This window comes from Natator depressus, chromosome 1 (assembly GCF_965152275.1).
Source record: "Natator depressus isolate rNatDep1 chromosome 1, rNatDep2.hap1, whole genome shotgun sequence".
NCBI lineage: Eukaryota > Metazoa > Chordata > Testudines > Cheloniidae > Natator > Natator depressus.
The window spans coordinates 342970968-342996194 of record NC_134234.1 but is presented as its reverse complement, the minus strand read 5'-3'; the positions used below and the strand labels follow the sequence as shown (position 1 = coordinate 342996194).

The window sequence follows — 25227 nt, the reverse complement described above, 5'->3', positions numbered from 1 at the left end:
TGTCGTTTTTCTTCAGATCACACCTGTGGGAAGGTATAGTGGAAATCTGGAGCTGGGAGGTTGGATGGGGCAAACCAGCATGTGAAAACCAGAACTTCTGATGGCCATACTTGCTATTGAGCTTTGTAAATCTGTGCAGAGCTGGTCTTAAATTGGGGCTCCTGGGCAACTTCCCCGGGAAGAGGGGAGCTGTATCTCACTTCTTTAAAAAGAAGTGAGCATGCACCTGCATTTAGAAATCATTAACCCTTGTGGCTCTGGCATGAATTCCAGCCTGAATCATTTCATCCTGCCAAAGATTTATATGGCTGTTAGAAGCAGTGTATATATAGCCACAGATGGTCGAAGCAGGTCAGTCTCCTAAATCCAAGTGTTTGTCGTTTTTAAGGGTCTTAGAATTTATCACCTGAAAACTAACTCTCCTGGGAAATTGATTGTTACCTTCAGAGGGACTTTTGTTTCTTGGTCTAAACAGGTTCTACATGTAATCAGTATCCTTGCTTTTGTTGGTGTCAAGTAGCAAGGGAGAGTCTTGATTACAGGTTATGGTGGTAGCTTGTCTCGGGTGCAGCAGGAAAACAGCTCTTTCTGGGTAGCTTAGCCTTATGGAGGACAGGTGTGAATTAATAGAATTTTAAATGAGAATTTTGTTCTGACAATAAATGACGTTTAAAGATCTCAATTCTTACATTTCTAGGTAGGGCATATTTCTGTTGCAGAGATTCCAATTCTGAACTGCAGTCCTGATCTAGAAATTGTACCATTATAAAAAAATTGTACATATACACAAACGCACACACAGTATGATGGTGTATGTATGTGTGTATCACCATCATACTGTGTGTATACATATACATAAGAAATATGTATATAATGTACAACCAGACTGAGCTGGTTATAGTAATTGTCCTATAGAAACCAAATTCCAGTTATTGACCTACACAGGACTGTGAATGAGAGTGGAAGGATATAGTTTCATCAGAGGGACTTAGTGAAATATTATGCTAGTTAAAAACACGACTGGGAAGGCATATCATTGCTATATATAGTGCTGCTGTTGGTTTGGTATGTAAGTGCCGTGTCTTGGGGTTCAGTGCCCTGTTTTAGTTACTCACTCTTGGCTTGAGTTGGCATTCCTGTGGTTAGAGCTGAGATGTGGTAGTAACATGACCTGGGTTCTAGTTCTGCGTAACTTGGTCACTGGTTTACTCTGTGAACTTGGGCAAGTCACTTACATTCCTGTGTTACTTTGGAAAAAGGTTATTTGAAATCTCTATACATGCTATATAAATGCTAAATATTATTGCACTTTTTACAGCATTTGCATTGAAAATCCCTTAACAGATGATACAGGGGAATATTAACAGAATGTTGCTTTTTTTTCTGAATTCTGCAAGAAGAGTTATTCATCCTTGTTAGCCTTCCAGCATATCTAACTTTTCCTAGAGCATCATTTTATGCCAATAATCTGGTGGGGTAAAGCTCTTCTACTAATTGAGTGATCTGTTTAAATGAAAAGAGCATTCTTGTAGAAAAACAGCATTCTTAGAAAAGGGCATGTGTAGACCATTGTGCGTGGAATCCGCTTCACAAGGAGTAGAGCTGTTTGAAGGCTGGATGTGCAACTCCTGATTCTCACCTTAATTTGAGTGACCACTTGCCTTTTTCTGTTTGTTGTCTGGTGTTCAGTAACATTTTATTGTTGATTGAGTATTCTAGGCAATACCAGCTTTAGGATTATCAGAGGAAAACCCTGGGTTGCTGTTGCAAACCTTCTTGCAATCCTTTCTTCCATAGCCATGATTGCAGCATACTAATTTTATTAGCCCAATGACCTTGCCAAAGTTCCAAAACAGTTCTCTGCATTCCTGCCGGAGACTTGAGGTATCACCGAATCAGCTCCAATAATCCCTACCTGCTTACCAGGCTTCATGTCATGGCCATGTTCTGGATGACGTGGTCCAGACTGACCTAGTCAATATCCCTATTAAATTGGACAGAGTCACTTTTAGTGATGTAGTGCTGCTTCCCTGCACTTGCTAATGCAAGGAGTGAGACATCAGGACTGTAAATTTAGGACTCCCTTGTGGCAATGTAGAGCATTGCTGCTTAAGCTACTGTGCTTGAATTTGAGCTGCTCCCAGAAAGGAATCAAGTTCCAGGCAGGTAGGAGAAATCTCTAAACAGAACCAACTACTTAAAATATCCTAAGAGGTTAATAATCACAATTAATGGTTTGACAGTGTTCTGAAGGTGTAAATACTTAACCTTATTGAGCCAGATCCCCTGTTGAAGCAGATTGATTCCAGTGAAGTCAATGGAGCTTTGCCAATTTACACCAGCAAAGAATCTGGCCCATTATTCTTAATTATCAAGTGAAGAGTTATTACCAGTTTCACTGGGAGAGTTCTAACACATTAGCACACACACACAAAAGACTTTGGATCAATGCTAAAAATTAGCTAGCATAAAAATTCAGACATTGGAAGTGAATTTATCTGTGACTAATAGACATGTGCGCTGAAATGTTTGCTGAATTGCAGCATAGTAATAGTGGTTAGAGCAGGGAAGGACTGAAAGTAGACTGCCTACCGTCTATCCTTGATGCTGCCACTGGCTTGCTGTGTAACCTTGCACGAGTCAGATAAATTCATGTCTTTAGTTTCTCCGTTTGTTAAAACATGAGTCCCTACCTCAGATGTTAGCTCAGTGCTTGCAGAGTGCCTTGTGATCTTTGGGTGAAAGGTTGCTAGAGAAGTGTAGTTAGGAATATGAGAAGTTCAAATTACTTTTGTGTTTTTCTTAATGAACTGAACTTCTATTTAATAAAGAATCTTTTGTTGAAAGTTATAAGATATGCCTTTATAGGGACTTGAAGGGTCTGGGGATAGGCGGTGGGCAATGGAGCTTTCACTGGTAGCTCGCCAGTAAAAAAAAATCTGGTCCTGTTTGGTAGCTATTACTATCCAACATCTGTGTGGAATGGGGTTTCAGTCAGTCCCTATTAGGCAAATGGCCACATCACAAAACCACCGTTATATTTGGCCCTCTTACTGTCCGTTTCAGCAGAGATCAAGGGTGAAATAAGACATGGGACAGGGTGGAATAAAAACTCCCCATCGCCCACCCCTCCAGTGTTCTTCGGGAGGTAACATCCATGAAAGGGTTGAAGCACGTTGGCAGAGGATGATAATGAGCCTCTTCTGTAAGTAAGGGTGCTAAGTGTGGCTTTACTGTACACGGTGTCTGTATAAAACGGGCACCACCTTCGCAGCTCTGTCTGCTACACGCTTTCAGAACAGATCTGCTGACTTTATGAACTAAAAATAAGTTTTGATTTCTGTTAGCCTGGTAGAGTCAAGACAACTCTAGGAGAATGAACTGGAGACTAAGCTTTTCTGTGCAGTGTAGTAGAATTATTTTCCATCTTTCAGTCAGTTTTATGCAAACCCACTGAAGTTAATAGGGTTGCCAAGGTGTTGTCAAGAGCCTAACTTGGCCTGTAGGATTTTGATTATTGATGGTGATGCCTGATATGGAAAGAACTCAGCTTGATTCTCAGATCCCAGACTGAGTCTGCAGGTTGGCAGTTACTGCCCCCTTCCCATCATTTTATTAGTTAACTGAGCATCTAATCATTGGGAGAGGGTAAATACAGAGCCCTGCCGTGATGTATTTATACTACATTCATTACTAGAGCACTGGGCAACAAAATGGCAAATGAAATTTAATGTTGATAAATGCAAAGTAATGCACATTGGAAAACACAATCCTAATTATACATATACAATGATGGAGTCTAAATTAGCTGTTACCGCTCAAGAAAGAGATCTTGGAGTCCTTGTGTATAGTTCTCTGAGATCATCCACTCAATGTGCAGCGGCAGTCAAAAAAGCGAACAGAATGTTGGGAATCATCAAGAAAGGGATAGATTATAAGACAGAAAATATCATATTGCCTCTATATAAATCCATGGTACACCCACACCTTGAATACTGTATGCAGATGTGGTCTCCCCATCTCAAAAAAGATATATTGAAATTGGAAAAGGTTCGGAAAAGGGCAACAAAAATGATTAGGGGTGTAGAACAGCTTCCATATGAGGAGAGAGTAATAAGACTGGGACTTTTCAGCTTGGAAAAGAGGCGACTAAGGGGGGATATGCTAGAGGTCCATAAAATCATGAGTGGTATAGAGAAAGTAAATAAGGAAGTGTTATTTACTCCTCATAATACAAGAACAAGGGGCCACCAAATGAAATTAGTAGGTAGCAGGTTTAAGACAAACACAAGAAAGTATTTTTTTACACAACGCACTGTCAACCTCTGGGACTCCTTGTCAAAGGATGTTGTGAAGGGCAATACTATAACAGGTTTCAAAAGGGAGCTAGATAGATTCATGGAAGATAGGTCCACCAGTGGCTATTAGCCAGGATGGGCAGGAATGGTGTCCCTAGCCCCTGTTTGCCAGAAGCTGGGATTGGGTGACAGGGCATGGATCACTTGGTGATAACCCGTCTGTTCATTCCCTTTGGGGCACCTGCCATTGGCCACTGTCAGAGGACAGGATTCTGGGCTTGATGGACCTTTGGTCTGACCCAGAATCGCCGTTCTTATTGTTTCTAGGAGTGTTAGCGTCAGTCTCCTGGCCAAATTCCAATTTGGATAATTACAGTTTGCCAAAGTAAATTTCCTATGGCATTTTCAGCTGCAAGTGGTGTCCTTCACTTTTTGACCTGTTACATAGAGTTTCCTGTACACTATTAAACAGCTGTCGTGTTCTACCCTAGAGAAGATGAAGTGATCCCAACTTTATTGTAAAAAGAAAAGGAGGACTTGTGGCACCTTAGAGACTAACAAATTTATTTGAGCATAAGCTTTCGTGAGCTACAGCTCACTTCATCGGATGCTGTAGCTCACGAAAGCTTATGCTCAAATAAATTTGTTAGTCTCTAAGGTGCCACGAGTCCTCCTTTTCTTTTTGCGAATACAGACTAACACGGCTGCTACTCTGAAACCAACTTTATTGTGTGATCCAGCTATTACTTTGTCCTCCTTTTTGACTTTGTAGCAACCACATTTATACAGATATGCCAACTTTCCAGGCAGTCAAAAGGCTGGGTGTTTCTCCAAGTGTCACCCCCAGAATTATGATAGCCACATCCTCTATGGCAAATCTTAAATAATCCAGTGTATGATGTATTGCTGTGAGGGTTGCTTTATTTCTACCTTTGGTCTTTTGCACAGCAGGTATCTAGCATGTCATGCTCTCCATATTTCTTGTCAGGTCTGCAGTTGATAAAATAATCTTCACTTCAGTTCTACAGATTTCTGAGGGCCCCCTTTACGATTAATAATCTGCACTGTTTTCAGTTTTAGAAAAAGCACTTTAGTTACTGGAACAGAAATGTCTTTATTCTTTTAACTAGTGCGCCTGTTGGTAAAAGTGATTGAAACATGAGTTTGAAGTGTTTGTGGAGGACAAATGGGCTTATACCATGTGTGCTAAGATAGGCCCAAATTAACACCCCCAATTATTTAATAGAAACTGCTTCTCAGTCTCCACTGAAATAATGCAAGTAGCCCCTCTCCAGTGTAGTCTTTGAGGCCGTTAGGCAACTACTCTGTCAGGCAGTGGATTTTTTTATACCACATGTAACTGGAGTTCTTTCTTAACAGATCCAGTTTGCTGACCAAAAGCAAGAATTTAACAAGCGCCCAACGAAAATCGGTCGCCGTTCTCTGTCCCGTTCCATCTCTCAATCATCTACAGATAGCTACAGCTCAGGTAGGTACCGCTGCTGGCTCCCTTCTGTCCGTGTGCCTTTTTAAGCTGCAAGTGCTCTTTTGTCCATTTGTCTGCTGGGCCTCATAGTTTTTCCTTCATACCTCAATGACAGGGAAGGGCAAACTTTTTGGGCCGAGGGCCACATCGGGGTTGTGAAACTGTATGGAGGGCTAGGTAGGGGAGGCTGTGCCTCCCCAAACAGCCTGGCCCGCGCCCCCATCCGCCCTCAGAACCCCCAACCCATCCAACCCCCCCTGCTCCTTGTCCCCTGACTGCCCCCTCTTGGGACCCCCCACCCCTAACCACCCCCCCCCCCCGTATCCCACCCCCAATCCAACCCCCCATCCCCTGACTGCCCTGACACCTGTCCACACCCCCGCCCCCTGACAGGCTCCTCCGGGACTCCCACGCCTATACAACCCCCCCTGTTCCCCAGCCCCTGACCGGGCCCTAACCTCCCCCACATCCAACCGCCCCCTATCCCCTGACCTTTCTTCCCCTCCCCCGCCACCCACTTACCATGCTGCTCAGAGCAGCAGGAACTCGCAGCCCTGCCCCCCAGCCAGAGCCAGCCCCAGCCCCGCCGCCGCACTGCCCAGCAGGAGCAGCTGGCCAGAGTGCTGGCAGCATGGCGGGGGGAGGGGGCACAGAAATGGAGGGGCTGGGGGCTAGCCTACCCATCCAGGAGCTCAAGGGCCAGGCAGGAGAGTCCCGCGGGCCGTAGTTTGTCCACCTCTGCTCTATGAGGTTTAGGAAAGGGGATGAAGAGAGAATGTGTTGCTGTTTTCCTCTTTCCATATACAATTGGCACTTGGATGCTACACTAAATGGGTTTCTTACACAGAGTCTGGCTTAAAACTCAGATTTAGGCTTCCCTGACTCTCTAACCCCACTGCTCCCTCTCAAATCCCTCATGTGTCTTTCCAGCTCCTCCTCTTTCCCTCCAAGGCTCTGTGCAACTTCACACCCAGCTTACAACTGTGCTTGTATTTCATCGTGTTCCTCCACATTAGCTGTCCTAATTGTTCTTCGAGTATGTGTCAGCATGGATCCCACTATAGTCGCTCATGTGCAACATCAGTCTTTTGAACACAAGAACTAAGGGTCACCCAATGAAATTAATAGGGAGCAGGTTTAGAACAAACAAAAGGAAGTACTTCACACAATACACAGTCAACCTGTGGAACTCCTTGCCAGGGGATGTTGTGAAGGCCAAGACTATAACAGGGTTCAAAAAAGAACTAGATAAGTTCCTGAAGGATAGGTCCATCAATGGCTATTAGTGAGGATGGGTAAAAATGGTGTCCCTAGCCTCTTTTTCCCAGAAGCTAGGAATGGGCGATGGGCTGGATCACTTGATAATTACCTGGTTTGTTCATTCTCTCTGAAGCACCTGGCATTGGTCACTGTCAGAAGACAGGATACTGGGCTAGATGGACCTTTGGTCTGACCCAGTAGGGCCTTTCTTACATTTTTATGTATGTTCTTATGTTATGAACAGCAGCATCCATTGGAACTGCACGTGCTTCCATATGAAGCCATAAAGGGTGGAGTGGCTCAGTTCCTTCTGTCCGTGGCTGTGAGATGCAACCTAGTCTGTCTCCAGTGTACTAATCTATAACTCCAGCTAAGCCTCTCAGAATTCTTGAAAATAAATAAATAAATCAGACCTCTTCTGCTTCCTTTGAAGAACCGCTATGAATGAACTCAGCCCATTTAGAGTGATTTCTGATGGCGAGAGTCCCCTGTTCTGGATGCCTTAACATGACAGACTCTAAACCTGTGGGCTTCAAGCCCTACCCTTCCTGTAGCAGGCTACTTCCATTAAGATACGCACAGTGGATGCCTCTTCTGTTTGTGACAGAGTCATATACCTGGTAGGTGCCAGATGTGCTGCTCATTCTCTTCCAAGCTGTGCAAGCCGTGGGACTGCACAAGAGAAGCGTCATTTGTTGGAACAAACTATGAAGATCTTTTTGGACCTAGAGGAGACAGGTACCAGAGCCCACCAGGTAACGAACCGACCATCTTCCTTGAGTACCCTGTCTAGCAGATACACAATGCCTAAAGCCAGCTTAGAGAAGACAGCACTGAGAAAAGACTCTAAGCCAACGTCTCCAGAATCAAAGTGCAGCACCAAGAGAGGCTTCCCTGAACACAAGGACAGAGACTCCAGATGGAGCTCAGTGTCTTCTCACAAGGAAAGGCCACATAAGACTTTGGAGGAAAACCACTGAGCCCCAGACAGCATTGAGAGGTAGTGATGAGGGACCATCTACCACTGAAGCACAGAGGAAAAGTTCACTGGCATCAGTGACACAACCTTCGGCATTTATGCCTTCAGCAGACTCACTGAGGATGCTCAGTGTTCCCCTGGAAGAACTTAGAACTGAGATACTTGAAGCAGTATTGAAGCAGACCCTGGTACTGAGAGTGTCCTTTTCCTCAGTGCTGCCGCTAGAGGAGATCTGTTCCTCTTCTCTGCTTGTTCTCGCCTCCCTTGAGCAGAGAATCCTCTCTCCAGAGTTCCCTGGGTAACATAATAGAAAGACCTTGGTAGTTCTGGCTCTCCCTGCAGAACTCAGCCACCGTCACATCAGGAATGTCACTGGACTGACCAATATCAGATAAGCCTGCCATAACTCTATGGCATGGTGCTGTGGCTCTGTTGAGCTTGGTGGGATCTGCCTTCGTAAGCTTCTAGGAGCCAATCTCATCTCATTCTGGGAAGAGAGAGAGTGATCATGCTCCCCAAAGGCACTGTTGGCCAGACCATCAACACTGGGTCTTGGGAAAAAGCAATAACAATGTTCTACCTCACCACCTAAGAACCTTTCATCTTCGTCACCCAATGCAGCAGTGTCATCAGTGCTGTTGTCAGTGCTGTGTGACTTCAAATAATTTCAAGAACTACTTATGACAATCGCAGAGATGCTAGAAATAGAGACATCTGTCATACAAGAAAAATCTCCTAAAATTTTCAACATACTGACATCTTTGGGTCTGCGGGGATTTCTCACCCAATGAAGGACTGCTTGATCCCAGTAAAGTCTTGTGGCAAATGCCTGCCATGATACCTACCACTCACCCAAGAAGGATAGCAAAGCATTACCAAGCCCCTCAGAAGGGTTTGAGTACTTCTACATCCATCCCAAAACAGGCTCTGTGGTCGTCTCACCTGTGCATGAGCAATCCAAGTCCAATAAAAGCACCCCAAAGGACAAAGGCCTAAAGAAGCTGGATCAGTTTTGGAGGAAATTCTATTCCTCTGCCTTCCTCCCACTATGGGTGGCAAGTTCAGGCCTTTCTGGTCAAATATAACATTTTGACCTAGGACAGGGTGACACCTTTTCAGTCCCATCTGAGAATAGGGAAGAGCTCAAATAAATAGTTAGAAGGTCCATTAGTGGCCAAGGCAGCCCTACACTTGGCAATAGACTCTTCAGACACCACTGTCAGATCTAGGGTCATGACAATGACAATGCACAGAGCATCATGGCTTCAGGCATTGGGCATGCCCAGGGAAGTGCAGGCCTTAATCAAAGAACTGCCCTCTGAAGTCATGGAACTAATCAACAAGTGGACAGGCAAAGCTCTGCACTTCTTAATGGACTCTAAGGCCATTTTGTGCTCCCTGGGGATCTGCACCCCAGCCCTGTACCACAAACCATAACGTCATCAACCCCAGCCTAGCCAGAGAAACAGATTTTATCACACCAAGTAGCCTCACTATCATGCTAGGCAGAACCCAAATGAGACAGGCGTCACCAGCTTTCCTCATTGGTGACACACCCATTCCCAGAGTGCATCAGCAAATTTGTTGAGATTGTCAGGGGCTGCAACAGAGCCAGTCCTAAGAGCATGACTAGGGCCCGACCCAAATTCACGGCCACGAAAAACGTGTCACGGACCGTGAAATCTGGTCTTTTGTATGCTTTTACCCTATACTATACAGATTTCGCGGCAGGAGACCAGCGTTTCTCAAACTGGGGGTCCTGACCCAAAAGGGAGCTGCGGGGGAGGGGGGTTGCAAGATTATTTTAGGGGGGTCACGGTATTGCCACTTTTACTTCTGCACTGCCTTCAGAGCTGGGCAGCCAGAGAGCGGCAGCTATTGGCCAGGTGTCCAGCTCTTAAAGCAGCACCCTGCCAGCAGCAATGCAGAAGTAAGCGTGGTAATACCATACCATGCCATCCTTACTTCTGCGCTGCTTCTGGCAGTGGCTCTGCCTTCAGAGCTGGCTTCTGGCCAGCAGCCACCGCTCTCCAGCTGCCCAACTCTGAAGGCAGAGCCAGAGCAGCACAGAAGTAAGGGTAGCAGTACCGCAACCCCCCTTACAATAACCTTGCAACCACCACACAACTCCTTTTTGGGTCAGGATCCCTACAATTACAACACTGTGAAATTTCAGATTTAAATAGCTAAAATCATGAAATTCATGATTTTTAAAATCCTATGACTATGAAATTGACCAAAATGGACCATGAATTTGGTAGGGCCCTAAGCATAACCTTCGGAAGTCACCTCGCCCTTTCCACTGGGTGTGGTCTGCCATAAGCAAACATGCAGTAACCAATCAGAAATGGTTGCTATACAATTCTATCATAGAACCAATATTTCACTAATGAGGGATTCCCACAATAGATCTGTTCATTACAGAAGACATGAACTTCTGACCGAACTTCTGCTCCAGAGAGAGCTTCTTACTAGACACCTTCCTGCTATTGTGGTCTCAAGGCCTCCTCTATGCCTTTCCACCAATTCCCCGATACCCAGGATAATATCCAAAATCAGACTGGACAGGACCACCCTGATAGCTCTCTACTGGACAAGGCAAATTTGGCTGTTAGACCTATTGCAAATGTCCAGTCAGCCTCCTATCCATCTCCCAGTCCACCCAAACATGAAATCTCAGAATCATGGTCAGCTGTTGCACCCAGAGCCGTAGTCGTGGCACCTGACTTCTTGTATGTTAGCTGGTTGAGCGTTACTGATAGGGACTGTTCTTGACAGGTTCAAGAAATTCTCATACATAGCATTAAGCCCTGTACTAGGATGATCTCCTCCAAATGAAAAAGGCTTTTCCTTGGGCAACCCAATACAATCTGGACCCAGGAGAGGTCCTGATACCAAGGATCCTGAAATACATAGAATCTCAGGGTTGGAAGGGACCTCAGGAGGTCATCTAGTCTAACCCCCTGCTCAAAGCAGGACCAATTCCCAATTTTTTGCCCCAGATCCCTAAATGGCCCCCTCAAGGGTTGAACTCACAACCCTGGGTTTAGCAGGCCAATGCTCAAACCACTGAGCTGTCCCTCCCCATGCTGCACTTAAAACAAACTGGACTAACATTTAGTTCTCTCAAAGTCCACCTTGCAGTAATATCAACTGCAATGGTATTAAAATTCCTCAGGGGCCTCCTGTTTACTTATTCACATGTTAGAGGCCCAGTTCCTGCATGGGATCTCACCACTGGCCTCTTGAAATTTATGGAGCCTCTTTTTCAAGCTCCTGCTGGATTGCTTGATGCACCACCTTACTCTTAAGACAGTTTTTTCTGGTTGCTGTCACCTCAGCCAGGAAGGTCAGCCAGTCTAAGCCCTTATGGCTGAATCTCCTCACACATTCTTCCATAGAGACAAAGTTGTGTTGAGACCACACCCTAAGTTCATATCTAAAGTGGTCTGAAAATTTCACTTGAATCAACCGTTTAACCTGCCAGTCTTCTCCCAAAACAACACTCAATGCTAGAGGAGAAGCAGCTACACTCGCCGAATAGTTCAAGAACTTTGCTTTATTACCATAACATGACTGAGCCTGTCTCCTCACCTATTCGTGGTTATATCCTGTTCATCAAAAGGCCAAGCCATCTCATCACAGACAAACACATCGCATGGTCCACTCAAATTTTATCTGGTATCAGATAGTTCTTCTTCGAGTGCTTGTTCATGTCGATTTCAGTCAGGTGTGTGCGCGCACGTGTACTCTGGCTGGAAGATTTTTCCCTTAGCAGCATCCGTCGGGTCGGCCTGGGTGCCCCCTGGAGTCACGCCCTCATGGCGCCTAATATAGAGCCCTCCAACCCCGCCACCCCTTCAGTTCCTTCTTATCGCCAGTGACAGTGGCTGGAACTTCCCTTGGCTCTTGCTCAGCAAGTTTTCTTCTCTATTCCATGTATATAGTTAGTTAGTTCTTAGTAGTACTCCAGTTAATCGTTTAGTATAGTAGTTGGGGGTTCCCTCCGGCCCTGATGCCGTGGTATGCCGCGGTCCCCAGGTTTCAAGAACTGCGTGGCTTGCGCCAAGTGCATGCCGAAGAGTGACCCGCACTCATCATGTCTTTGGTGCCTGCGGGAGACCCATCAGAAAGATCACTGTAAGATCTGCTGTGAGTTCTGCCCAAGAACCACTTAAAGAAAGGGAACAGTGGCTGAAGGTGATCCTCATGGAGGCAGCCCTCTGGCCCTAAATCGGCCTTTTGAAGGTGTGGTCGAGGACAGCGCACCAGACCAGAGACTGGATCTACACCGCCTTACCTTTTCCTCCCGACTATCCCCTTTCTACCGTGCATGGTCCTGTATTACTTTAGACTACTGGGTGCTTCACACAGTAGAGAGGGGATACTCAATCCAATTCTGTGCCCTCCCGCCCTTCCACCCCCCTTCCCTGTTCCTTTTCAGGGACCCTTCTCACGAGCAACTTCTCATTCAGGAGGTGCAATCACTCCTAGCACTGGGGTGGTGGAGGAGGTTCCACTGGAGCACAGGGGCGAGGGTTTCTATTCCCGCTATTTCCTAATACCGAAGGCCATCAGGCCTATCCTGGACCTGCGCGACCTCAACAAGTTCATGAGGAAACTCAGGTTCCGCATGGTTTCCCTGACCTCCATTTCCCTTCACTGGATCCAGCAGACTGGTATGCCGCCCTCGACTTGAAGGACACGTATTTTCACATGGCAATAGCGCAAAACCACAGAAAGTGCCTCAGGTTTGTGGTCAACAGTTCCCATTACCAATTTACTGTTCTCCTGTTCAGCCTGTCAGCAGCACCTTGAGTCTTGACCAAGTGCATGGCAGTCATCGCTGCCTTTCTGCGGCGACATCAGGTACAGGTGTTCCCATACCTCAGTGACTGGCTGATCAAAGGCCGATCCAGGTCTCAGGTGGCATTCATCAGAGCCACCTTCGAGAATCTGGGCCTCCTACTGAACGAGGCAAAATTGACTCTGTCCCTGGTCCAGAGGATAGAGTTCATAGGAGTGGTTCTGAACTCAACCAAAGCCAGGGCATTCCTCCCGCAGGCGAGATTCCAGGCTCTCGACGCCATGATCCAGGTACTCAGGCAGTTCCCCACCACCACTGTGAGAAATTGTCTCAAACTTCTCGGTCACATGGTGGCCTGTACGTACGTGGTTTGGCACACCAGACTCAGGCTTCAACCGCTGCAGTCATGGCTTGCGTCAGTGTACAGACCTGCCAGGGACAGCTTGGACAGGATTGTGACCCTGCCTCTCTCTATCCTTGACTCGCTCCTGTGGTGGGCGGATGCTCAGGAGCTGTGCTCAGGCATTTCCTTTGCTGCCCCACAACCATCCCTAGCACAAGTGACAGACGCGTCAGATTTGGGGTGGGGAGCTCATCTGGGGGACCACAGGACTCAGGGCCTCTGGTCACAGACAGATCTCCGTCTTCATATCAATGTCAGGGAGCTCAGGGCAGTACGCCTAGCATGTCAGTCATTCTGCCCCTATTTGGCAGGTCGATGTGTATCGGTCATGACGGACAATACAACCGTGATGTTCTATATCAACAAATGGGGGTGCATGCTCCTCTCCCCTTTGCAAGGAAGCCCTCTGGTTATGGGACTTCTGTATAGAGCAGTCAGTCAATCTACAGGCATCGTATCTTCCAGGGGTCCAGAATGAGCTGGCTGACCGTCTCAGCTGGTCTTTTCACAGCCACGAGTGGTCCCTTCGCCCGGATGTTGCATCCTCGCTCTTCCAGAGGTGGGGCTGTCCCCTGATGGACCTCTTCGCCACGCGACGCAACAGGAAGTGTCCGCAGTTATGCTCCTTCCAGAATCACAGTCCATTGGGGGGGTCCACTTTGATACGCCTTCCCACCCTTACCACTCATCCACAAGATCCACAGAGACCAGGCTCGAGTCATTCTCATAGCACCAGCCTGGCCCCGCCAGCATTGGTACACGTCTTTCCTAGACATGTCAGTGCAAGCCCCGATTACCCGGCCACTTTTCCCGGACCTTCTCACGCAGGATCACGGGCAGCTCCAGCACCCAAACCTGTAGTCGCTACATCTCACAGCATGGAGGCTCCATGGCTGAATCCATTCGAGCTGTTCAGAACAAGTCAGACAGATTCTCCTGGGCAGCAAGAAACCCTCCACTAGGGCTATGTACCTGGCCAAGTGGAAGAGATTTTCAATCTGGTCAGCTCAGCACAACTTTCCCCTGGCGCTAGCCTCAGTGCCCCAGATTTTGGATGATCTTTTCCACTTAAAGCAGGAAGGTCTCTCCTTGTCTTCTATAAGAGTACACCTGGCTGCCATCTTGGCTTTCCATCCGGGGGTACAGGGCCGCTCAGTTTTCGCTAACCCCCTGGTCAGTTGCTTCCTGAAGGGCCTCGACAGGTTGTACCCACTTGCCCACCAACCAGTTCCTGCTTGGGACCTTAACTTGGTCCTCTCTAGGCTCATGGGGCATCCCTTTGAGCCTCTAGCAACATGCTCCCTGCTCTACCTTTCCTACAAGGTTGCATTCCTAGTGGTGATAACATCAGTTCTTCTTCACTCAGCGCACAGTCAACCTGTGGAACTCCTTGCCTGAGGAGGTTGTGAAGGCTAGGACTATAACAGGGTTTAAAAGAGAACTGGATAAATTCATGGAGGTTAAGTCCATTAATGGCTATTAGCCAGGATGGGTAAGGAATGGTGTCCCTTGCCTCTGTTTGTCAGAGGGTGGAGATGGATGGCAGGAGAGAGATTACTACATCATTACCTGTTAAGTTCACTCCCTCTGGGGCACCTGGCATTGGCCACTGTTGGTAGACAGGACACTGGGCTGGATGGACCTTTGGTCTGACCCAGTATGGCCATTCTTATGTTCTTATCAGCCCGGAGGGTGTCTGAGCTCAGGGCTCTAACGTCTGAACTGCCCTACACCGTGTTTTTTAAGGTCAAGGGTCAGCTCAGGCCCCATCCAGCCTTCCTCCCATAGGTTGTATCACAGTTCCACATCAACCAGGACATTTTCCTCATGGATTTCTACCCCAAGCCTCATGCTTGTAGCAGGGAGCAGAGACTCCACACTCTCGATGTCCATAGAGCGCTAGCCTTTTACATCGAGAGGACGAAACCGTTCAGGAAGTCGGTACAGCTCTTTGTCACAGTAAGGATGAAGGGCCAGCCTGTTTCGACACAGCGCATTGCATCATGGATTGTGGCCTGCATTGCCGAGTGCTACAATCTAGCAGGGATCCCAGCGCCCCTGATAACGGCACACTCTACAAGGGCGCAGGCTTCATCAACAGCTTTCCTGGCTCAAGTCCCCACCCAGGAAATCTGGAAGGCAGCGACGTGGTCATCAATACACACCTTTGTCGCACACTATGCGATTACTAGGCAGGCCAGAGATGATGTGGCCTGTGGTAGAGCAGTACTTCAGTTAGTGGACAGCTCCGACCCCAGCTCCTAATTTTGCTTGGGAGTCACCTGGTTGGAATCGACATGAAGAAGCACTCGAAGAAGAAAAAAGGCTACTCACCTTCTCAGAACTTGTTCTTCGAGATGTGTGGTTCAAGTCCATTCCAATACCCACCCTCCTACCCCTCTGTCGGAGTAGCCGGCAAGAAGGAACTGAAGGGGTGGCGGGTCGGCAGGGCTATATAGGCCAACCCGATGGATGCTGCTAAGGGAAAAATCTTCCGGCCAACATGCACATGCGCGCGCACAGACCTGCTTGGAATGGACATGAACAACACATCTCGAAAAAACAACAGTTACGAGAAGGTGCGTAACTGGTTTTTTTCCTTCCAAAAATGAAGGCGCACTCCCTCAGGGCACAGGCAGCAGCAGCAGCCTCCTTTGGAACCGTGCCAGTATCTGAGCTCTCTAAGGCATCTCCATGGAGCAACCCACTGACCTTTGTTAAACCGTGTTATGACCGTGTCATGATAGCCAGGTCTGTTGCCAAGTTGAGGAGGGCAGTGCTTCAATCATTATTTGACCAATGCAGCTGGAAGTATTCATCCCCACTCTCCAGGGAGGATACTGCTTGCCAGTCACTTACAGTGGGCTCCACACTGACGTATTCAAAGAACAAATGAATTGTTACCCTACAGTAACTGGTTCTTTGAGATATGGTCTTTGGGGCAAGTCCCACAACCGGCTCTCCATCCCTTCTAGTCAGAGTGCTCATCAACATGGGCTTTGAACTGGGGGGAACTGAGATAGGGTCGCGGCTGCCCCACACCTTATGCCCTTGTACAGAAGCGCGATGCGGCACAGGGGACACTCCCTTGACAGCTTGCTATGCAAAAAGTCTGAGCTTGCATACATGAGATGCATGTGCATCTACGGTGGGATCCACACTGACTACAGCATTTTGAAAAACCACAGTTACAGAAGGATAACTAACTTCTTTCCCGTTGTCTTCTCCCACTTTTGGCTTTATGGCCTCTGTCTTGCTGCCCCTACTTTTGGAACATCCTCCCATGCTGTGTATTCCAAATGTCCTTCCTCTCCTGTCCCTCCTGAAAACCCATTCCTCTGAGAAGCCACCTATGCTGATCTCCCTGACAGTGTCTCATATCTGGACCATTGTCTCAGTTTCTCTGAATGAGACTACGAAGTTTTGGGGGTAGGGGCTCTGTGTTTTTCATACTGTCTAAATAATAGATGGAGAATTCACCTTGTAGTTTGGGGGCAGCCTAGTTACAAGTGGGCTTGATCATTAATGACTTGAGGCTGTTTTTTCTAATTCTTGGACTCTCTTTCTATTGTTGCAGAAGAGAGGCCCAAACAGCTGAGTGTGGGCTCTTCCCTGCCACACTCAGCAGAGGCAAATGCCAAGGGAACTCTCTCTGCCCCCAAGGAAGCAATGAAGATATGGCTAGCTCATCCAGGTGTAGTAGGGTTTTCACCCACACGTTTGTACTTGGGATGCCACGTTCCTCAATACTATAATCCACTGCTTTGCCCCTGTACTGTGTGAACACTCACCCTGCGGCTGGGAGGGTGACCTATTTCTCCCACAGTGCCTGTATTTCCTCACAGTGGGTTCCTAGGAGGTGCAAGGGAACAATGCATGCTGTATCCTTCCCGTATAAATATTAGCCCAGACTCAGTGTTCACCATACCAGTTATACGGACAAGTATGTCTCAATGAACTCTTAAATCTAACTATACCCCACATGGTAACACAAGCTTTAAGTTTTTTCTTGTCTAAAATTCTGATTGCTTGTCTAATTTAGCTCCATGCATCTGAAGAAGTGGGGTTTTTACCCACGAAAGCTTATGCCCAAATAAATTCCAGGGAACTGGGATTGTTTAGTCTGCGGAAGAGAAGAATGAGGGGGGATTTGATAGCTGCTTTCAACTACCTGAAAGGGGGTTCCAAAGAGGATGGATCTAGAGTGTTCTCAGTGGTAGCTGATGACAGAACAAGGAGTAATGGTCTCAAGTTGCAGTGGGGGAGGTTTAGGTTGGATATTAGGAAAAACTTTTTCACTAGGAGGGTGGTGAAACACTGGAATGCGTTACCTAGGGTGGTGGTGGAATCTCCTTCATTAGGTATTTTTAAGGTCAGGCTTGACAAAGCCCTGGCTGGGATGATTTATTTGGGGATTGGTCCTGCTTTGAGCAGGGAGTTGTACTAGATGACCTCCTGAGGTCCCTTCCAACCCTGATATTCTATGATTCTATGAAATCTGTTAGTCTTTAAGGTGCCACCAGACTCCACGTTGTTTTTGTGGATACAGACTAACATGGCTACCCCTTTGAAGCTTTAAGTTGGCACTAAGGTTTAGAATTTCTCTAATATAGATCTGTGAGAGCTAATCAGTATTCTAATGTGAATATTTGGTATGACTGTCATTTTTTAAAGACTAATGTTAGTCTGATTAGTCTAACTAATATTTCTTCAATTTGTCGGTACTCCAGACCCATAGTTGAAAGAGCTCTGAGTGATTTCCTGTGAGCTCTCCTCCATCTTACTTAGTCTCTCCCATTACAGCATCAGCATTTTAATTTGTATTAATAAAACAGTGCATTTTTGTGCTAATGTGAAGTGCTGGGTTGACAGCCCTGGAGACTGAAGCCCTCTGTTCCGAGGACAGTTGCATTTGCAGGTAGCGGAGACTCCCATCAATGTGCCTCATCCTTGACCTGGAGAGAGGGATTTTAGAGCCAAAAGGGGAGTTTAGTTGACAGGCCCATTGAGTCCTGGCACCTCTGCACAGAATGGGCGGCAGTTATGCTGTTCTTGTGACGTGAACTCCAGTCCCTCTAGGAATGGGTCTGAATGAGACCCTCCAAATTAATTTCGTGTAAAACACCGAAGAATCATCTCAACATATCATCTTTCAGTCACTACACTATTACTAATGACCAATGATAATCATTCTTTCTGCTTTCTTTAAAGTGGCAAAGACCTCTCTTGTGTCCAAGTTAATCAAATGATCATTTTTTAGTTAAGGCTGGGATTTCCAAAGGGACCTGAGGAGTTAGGTCCCCAGCAATTGAGCAGAGTGCCTAACTCCCTTAAATCCCTTAGAAGATTCCCAGTTGTATAGGTCACTGATGTGCTATAGGCGTGTCTCATGGTTGTACCTTGTTAAAAATTCTACCACTAAACTGAAGTCTGGGGGGAATTTCCCTGCCTCTAGGGTCTGCTGCTTTCTTGCTGTTGCTAACCAACTCTTAACAAAGGTGACTCAACCCCGAGGCTCCTAAAATACTTCTGAAGAGCCAATTATTTGCCTCTTTATCCCCCACGTCCCACTTTGTTATCCAATCTGAGGATGCTTTCCTGTATCTTTCAAGTACAAAGCATAAACACCTCCAGCAGCGTATGGTGTAATATGTTTGTTTGCCAAGTGACTCACTTATTTATAGGCTTGGCAAAATTTGATTTTTTTTTGTAATTATGATGGATAATATTGATGTTTATTTTTAATCTTTTTTTATTTTTATCAATTAAAATGTTCACAGTTGCAAAAAGTTTTGGGGTTAAAAATTGGAAAAATGCTTAATCTATTTAAATGTTCAAGAGTTGTAGGAAATAGGGGGATGGAGGGGCAGACAATTTAATGACAGTTGACTTTGAGATGTAAAAAATTAAAACTTTATAACTCTTAGAACACATTATCAATGTCAAATGTCAAAATATACAAAGTAAATATCCTTAAATCATACTCTGAGTCTCAGCAGCATTTTTCTTTCTTCGACTATCTTGAAATTTAGATGATCATCTATTGAAATATTTTTTATCGGTTTGTGTGTGTACAGTGAAATTGACATTTACCAACATTTACCAATAAAAACCTAATACTTCGAAGCCTACTTATATAAAAATCCAATCCCTGTATTTCACTGAAAGAAAATTCAGACAGTTTTTGGCCCATGCAATGCTTTCAGTGTTGCGGCTGTATTTATACTTGTGGTAGTCATCTTGTGTGTCTTGTAGGTATGCCAAAAGGCTCACAGTACAGTTTCACGGCCAGTCTCCCCAGCTAGCTGTCACAGCAAGAGGGGGAAAGGCAGCTATTTGCAACCGTATGACCTGGCATTAGTCACAGTAGCAACGCAGCACAGCCTAGTGGTCTGCATGTGGTAATCCTGTCTCCGCCAGTGACTAAGTGGCTTGGCCTTTGGCAAATCATTTAATCTCCAGTGTCTGTTTTCCCCCTTCTGTAAAATCAGGATAATCCTTACCTGCCTTGCAGTGGTGTTATGAGGATTAGTTAGTTAATGTTTGTCCAGAGCTTTGAAGCGCTTACGTGCTGCACACTACACACATAAATTGGTTATTGAAATAAGATTAAGTTAATAATATCTTTAATTAAAGGAGATTGATTTCTTTCTCACGCTGTTTCATAACTTTAGTGGGGTCAAACAGAAAAGGAACAAGGTACATTTTCTATTAGCTTGTAATAGGCATCTTTAGGAGGTGCCGGTCATAGGGGGGATTAATTGGTTAGTGGGGGAAGTGCCCTTTTTTGGAATGTACCCTAGTTCCTCTTTTTGTCACTGTTTAAAAAGAGTCTGGTGGTATCAGTAATCAGATTTTCCTGGATCTAAACCCTAAATCTGAGCATCCTTGAATTTTGGGAAAGTTCCGATCCCCCTCTGGTTCCTGCCAGTTGAGACCATTTCTAGTCTGCAGCTGTTTTCCCCTTTCTTGGCCATTGGATAACACTGCCTGGCAACTGCCATTTCTTTGACATCACATAGCTTTGTTTTGCTTACTTGTATATTGCTAAATGGGGGTCCTGACCTAAACTTTAAATTAAATTTAGGAGATAGATCCTGCAGACTTCTAGTATCTTTCCAAAATATGTGTGTTGGGGAGATCCTGACCTCAGTAATTTTGTCAAGTGCCACAGGATAGTAGGGCTCACACATAGCATAACTTCCTCTGTGGCTGTTAACAGGAAAGAACGCAGCATGTATGAAAATCTGGTTACTACCTATGTTTTTCAGGCTTGGTTACAAAAAGTACATTCAGCCCAAGGAGTAACACCAAGATACGGTTTTAAAAACCCTTTGGACAGATTAGCTGTTTTCAGGAAAATAATCCTGCATTAACTAGTTAATCCTTCTGAAATTTTTGATCCCAGTGTTCAATATTGTATAACTTGCTTTCTTTATTAAAAGATAGGCTTCTAGTTCTTCACCTCCTTGAATGTGTTTTGCCGTCGATGTGCTGTTTGCAGGGTCAGACTTGCCTTTCACACCCTTGCAGGGGACAGATCCTTTGCAGAGAAATTTCAGTAATGTATAATTCTTAATAAGCAGATTAGGCACAAGCAGGTCTTGGGGAGCCTGGCACGCAGACAGCACCAGCACTAAGCTTTTTCCCCTGGGGGTGTTCTAAAGTGCCTGCGGGAGGCTAGAAAAGTCAATTACAAGCACACTGGGTGCTGTGTAAAAGACCATATGCATACTGGCAGTACGGAACAGAGGGTTTTAACTGCTTGGTTGAGATTTACTGACACCTAAATGCTAATGAAAGGCTGTGGGAGCGCTGGAAAGAGGAGTTTGTATCCCTATAACGTGAGTCCTTTGAGTAGCTTATCAGTAACAAATTCCCATATTCTCTTGGGATATAACCAAGCATTCCGTTGAAGCTTGGATCCCTCTGGAAAGTTCTGACTACTGGAAGGACACAGCACACATGCTTTGAGACATGGGATACTCCATGAGAGGCTGCATAAGGGGGAGTGGACCCCCTGTGTCACCTAAGTTCCTCCTCAGACCATCTAAGATCAGAATAGTGCGGGTATGGAATGTGGATCTCAACTTTCAGTTTAGGTAATTCGTCTTTCTCCTTTTATCAGTACAGATCCCCACTCGTGGGAAACACTGGTGCAGATTCAGTTATATTGTGATGGTCACCAAAACTGAGACTCTTTTCCACTTGGCTACATACTAGTTGAAGGCTTTGCACTAACAACTGTGAGACTCCTTGGAAGAAAGATAAATGTTTTCGCAGAAGTTTGATGAAAACTCCAGTTGCTGAGATTTTGGATCTGGGTGAAGCATGAGACCTCAGTTATGTTAAAAGATCCAGAACCAGTGGAAGAGAAAATGGTGGCTCAACTCCACTGAATTCCCAAACTATCTGGTCCTGTTTGATGTTATCAGTAGAACCATGTGCCTTGTCTTTTATCTTTCTAATAACACTTGAATCAAGGGGATTGGGGAAAAGGCATGCAGAAACTGATGGCTTTAATTCAGGGAGAAGATAACTGTCAGGGAACTGCAACTTGTTCTTCCTCAGGAGCGCTATTCTGCTTATTTGCAATTCTCTTGTGCTGCAACAAGATGTTTGTCGTGTTCCACAGATTGGGGTATGGGGAAATAGTGAACAAGTCTTGAAGACTAAGCCCTGGTCTACACTGTGCGGGGGGGAGTCGATCTAAATTACGCAACTTCATCTACGTGAATAACGTAGCTGAAGTCAACGTACTTAGATCTACTCACCGTAGTGTCTTCACTGCGGTGAGTCGACTGCTGCCGCTCCCCCGTCGACTCTGCCTGCGACTCTCGCAGCGGTGGAATACAGGAGTCGATAGGAGAGGGCTCGGCGGTCGATTTATTACGTCAGACTAGACATGATAAATCGACCCCCGCTGGATCAATCGCTGCCTGCCGATCCGGCGGGTAGTGTAGACATACCCATAGGGTTCCAGAGCTTGAGCCCGAGCCTGAGCCTGAATGTCTGTACCACAGTTTTACAGCCCCATAACCCTAATCAACTGACATGGGACAGCAGTGGGTGTTTAATTGGAAGGTGGACATACCCTTAATGCACAGCAAGCCAGGGTGTGAGCATACAGTGCCCTAGTTTGCCACACACTAAGCTATTGTGTGGACAAGCCTGTAGTGTGTCTTTAGGGATTATTTGTGTGTCATGTTGCTTGTTCTGCTGAGTTGGTCTGCCCAGGTATTCTCCTTGTCTGGGAGCTGAATAGTTGGTGATGTGATGTGTTGGTGAATACAATCCTCCGGACATAGAAGAGTGATTTATTATGTTTTTTTGTAGTATTGTATTTGTATATGTGGGAGGAATTTCTTTTATGTTAGTCTGATTGATCTGAGTTCCGGCATATGTATGTGCAGTCTGCTTTCTTGTTTTGCTGATAACTGGAGCAGGAGTTGGAGGCTTGAAAGAGCCCTTGAACGTAGGTGGTTTATTTTTCTCAAGTCCATGTTCTTTAGGTTTTTAGAGGTCTCATTTTTAATCTGGCAAAGGAAATAATCAGAATACATGATGCCATCAATCCTAGCAATTGTACAATTGTTCTGGCTTGATGCTGGGATGGAGCGTGTAACAGTTTTCTGGTCCTGAGTATCTCCTGAAGCCTTGTGGTGTCAGGTAAATCCTTGTAGTTGTGGAGTGTGTGTCTGCGTCCGTGAATGTGATCCTGTAGATGGGAATAAAATAACTTTTCCTGATTTATCCTGAGGCCCAGGGACTAAATTGAGAGTATGTTTTTTGAAAGGGGTCTTGAACTTCTTGTAGTGACAATGCCTTTATTAGATGTCCAGGTATAGAAATACACTGTCACATTGATGTCTTAGCTGTGCTGCTGTACAGCCTGGTGCAAGGCAGTTGGTAGATACCAGCTGAGCAGTACATAGGCCAAAAAGTAGAACTCCATATGGATAGCAAACCTTATTGATTCAGAAACAGTAATACTTCCTGTGTGACGGTCTGATGGATCTGTAGAAATATGTGTCTTTGAAGCTGAAAGCTACAAACCAATCTTGTAGATTTAAAGAGGAAGTAATGGAGACTACAATCATAATCCAAAACTTAAAGTATTGAGTGAATGCCCTAAAATCCATAATAGAAAGGAGCCCTCCAGGTCTAGTTGGAATAAGAAAAGAAGAGGAATAACCACTTTCCACCAGTATTGATTGGGAAGTGTGTCGGTTGCACTAATCTGCAACAGAGCAGAATTCTTGTTTCTGATAGGGTTTTTTTGCGAGAACAGTCCCTGAAGAGGGATGGAAAAAGTGAATAATTCGGAACTATGGAGTGCAATTGTATGGTGTACCCACTTCAAGAGTTTTCCAACACCCACTTGTCTGTGATAATTTTATTCTATGTTTTCAAAAACAGGGAACAGGTGGCCTCTGAAGCGAGGTGGAGACAGGGTTGATGTCTGTTACATCCACGTTGACTGGTCTGAGGCTCTCAAGTATACTTCCAAAACTTTACTTGGTGTTTGAAGGAGGGCCTGAAACACAGCATGAAGACACATGCATCTGACAATAAGACTGAGATCTGTGTTTGCCAGAAGAGAGGAAGACCGTTGGTGTGGTTTCCTCTTGACAGTCCGGAGAAGTCAACAGATATTGTTTGTGGTATCTAAAGGGAGTCTTCCTTCTGAAGGAGGGTTTATATATTCAGAGTCTTCAAAGTGAACCTTGAATCTTTCACTTTCTGTAAGCTCTCATTGTTGCAGGCACTAAAAAGCTCCCAACATTCAAAGGGAAGATCTTCCCCTCTGGGTTATTTGTGTGGAGGGACTAGAGCACTTTAGCCATGCTGCTCTTCTGGTGGTTATGGCAGTGGCCCAGTGTGCCTGCAATTCTTGTCAAAAGCTCTTGAAAGGATTTAAATTTCTTTGGAGGGAAACTGTAGAGAATTCCATCAGGGGAGGAGGGCAAACAGTATGGATCAGGTTCTTGAGAAGTCCATATCAGATATGTCTACATTGCAATAAAATATCCATGGCACTGAGTCTCAGAGCCCGGGTCAATTGACTCAGGCTCACTGGGCTAAAAATTGCAGTGTAGACATTTGGGCTCGGGCTGAAGCCCAGGCTCTGAGACCCACCCATTCACGGGGTCTCAGAGGCTAGGCTCCAGTCTGAGCCGGAGCATCTACACTGCAATTTTTAGCCCCGTGCGCCCAGGCCAATTATGGCCTTGCTGCAGGTCTCTTATTGCAGTGTAGACATACCCTCCAAGACATTCTTACCAACAGAGAACTCTGTATTAGCTATGAATAGAGCAGATGAGGCGGGGAGGTTCCATCGTTCTAGGTTCCAGATGCTTTGTCTTTGGAATGGAATGTGTTGGTGATGGCTTCCATTTGGTTTCCGGTCCCTGAATGTTGCTTTGACAGTTGATCCTAGGGCTGAGGGGCTCAAGGAGCCTGGCATCGTGCAAGGGAACTCGTTCCATAACGATAAGATGATACAAAGGGTCCCCTCAGATAATTATGATGAACCGACCCAGGTATTTAGACAATTGTCATCGAGGTTGGAATCAAGAAGAATTCGGGGTAAGGCTTGGGAAACAGAGAGCTCTTGGCACAGCTTTCAAACTTCACCTCATATGACAGCAAGGTCAGCTCTGAGGGATCAGAGATCTTAGTCTTCGATGCTAGTGGAACCCCGTGTTTTGCCTTAGTAATTGGGATGGGGTGGGGGGGACTCCAACTGAGTCATCAAAGAAATCTGTCCTTGATGGGATGATCCAGCTGGGTTGTCCTCAATAAATCTCTTAGATGCCAAACAAGTAACTGGGCTCAAAATATTAGCTACCCCCCCCAAAGGTTTGTGTGTCATTGGCCCCAGCCATGATGATTTCCACACTGTCTTGAATTCTGTCACTGGGGACAAAGATTTGTTCCTCGGCACTGGGGAACTGAATCTCTTAGGCACCAGATGTTTCTGATCTCCATCAC

At 45.8% G+C, this 25227-nt stretch overlaps 1 protein-coding gene across 6 annotated transcripts in view; it reads left to right on the top strand.

Annotated features, from left to right (window-relative positions):
• Positions 1-25227, top strand: part of AHCYL2 (adenosylhomocysteinase like 2) — a 196759-nt gene that overhangs the window by 128691 nt on the left and 42841 nt on the right. For 3 of the 6 annotated variants that reach the window (XM_074942741.1, XM_074942742.1, XM_074942743.1), the window contains exons 2-3: positions 5679-5787; positions 16811-16927. In XM_074942741.1, coding sequence (XP_074798842.1) covers positions 5679-5787; positions 16811-16927 — 226 coding nt within the window. The remainder of the gene's footprint in view (positions 1-5678; positions 5788-16810; positions 16928-25227) is intronic. The other 3 variants (XM_074942744.1, XM_074942745.1, XM_074942746.1) reach the window with 1 other exon arrangement.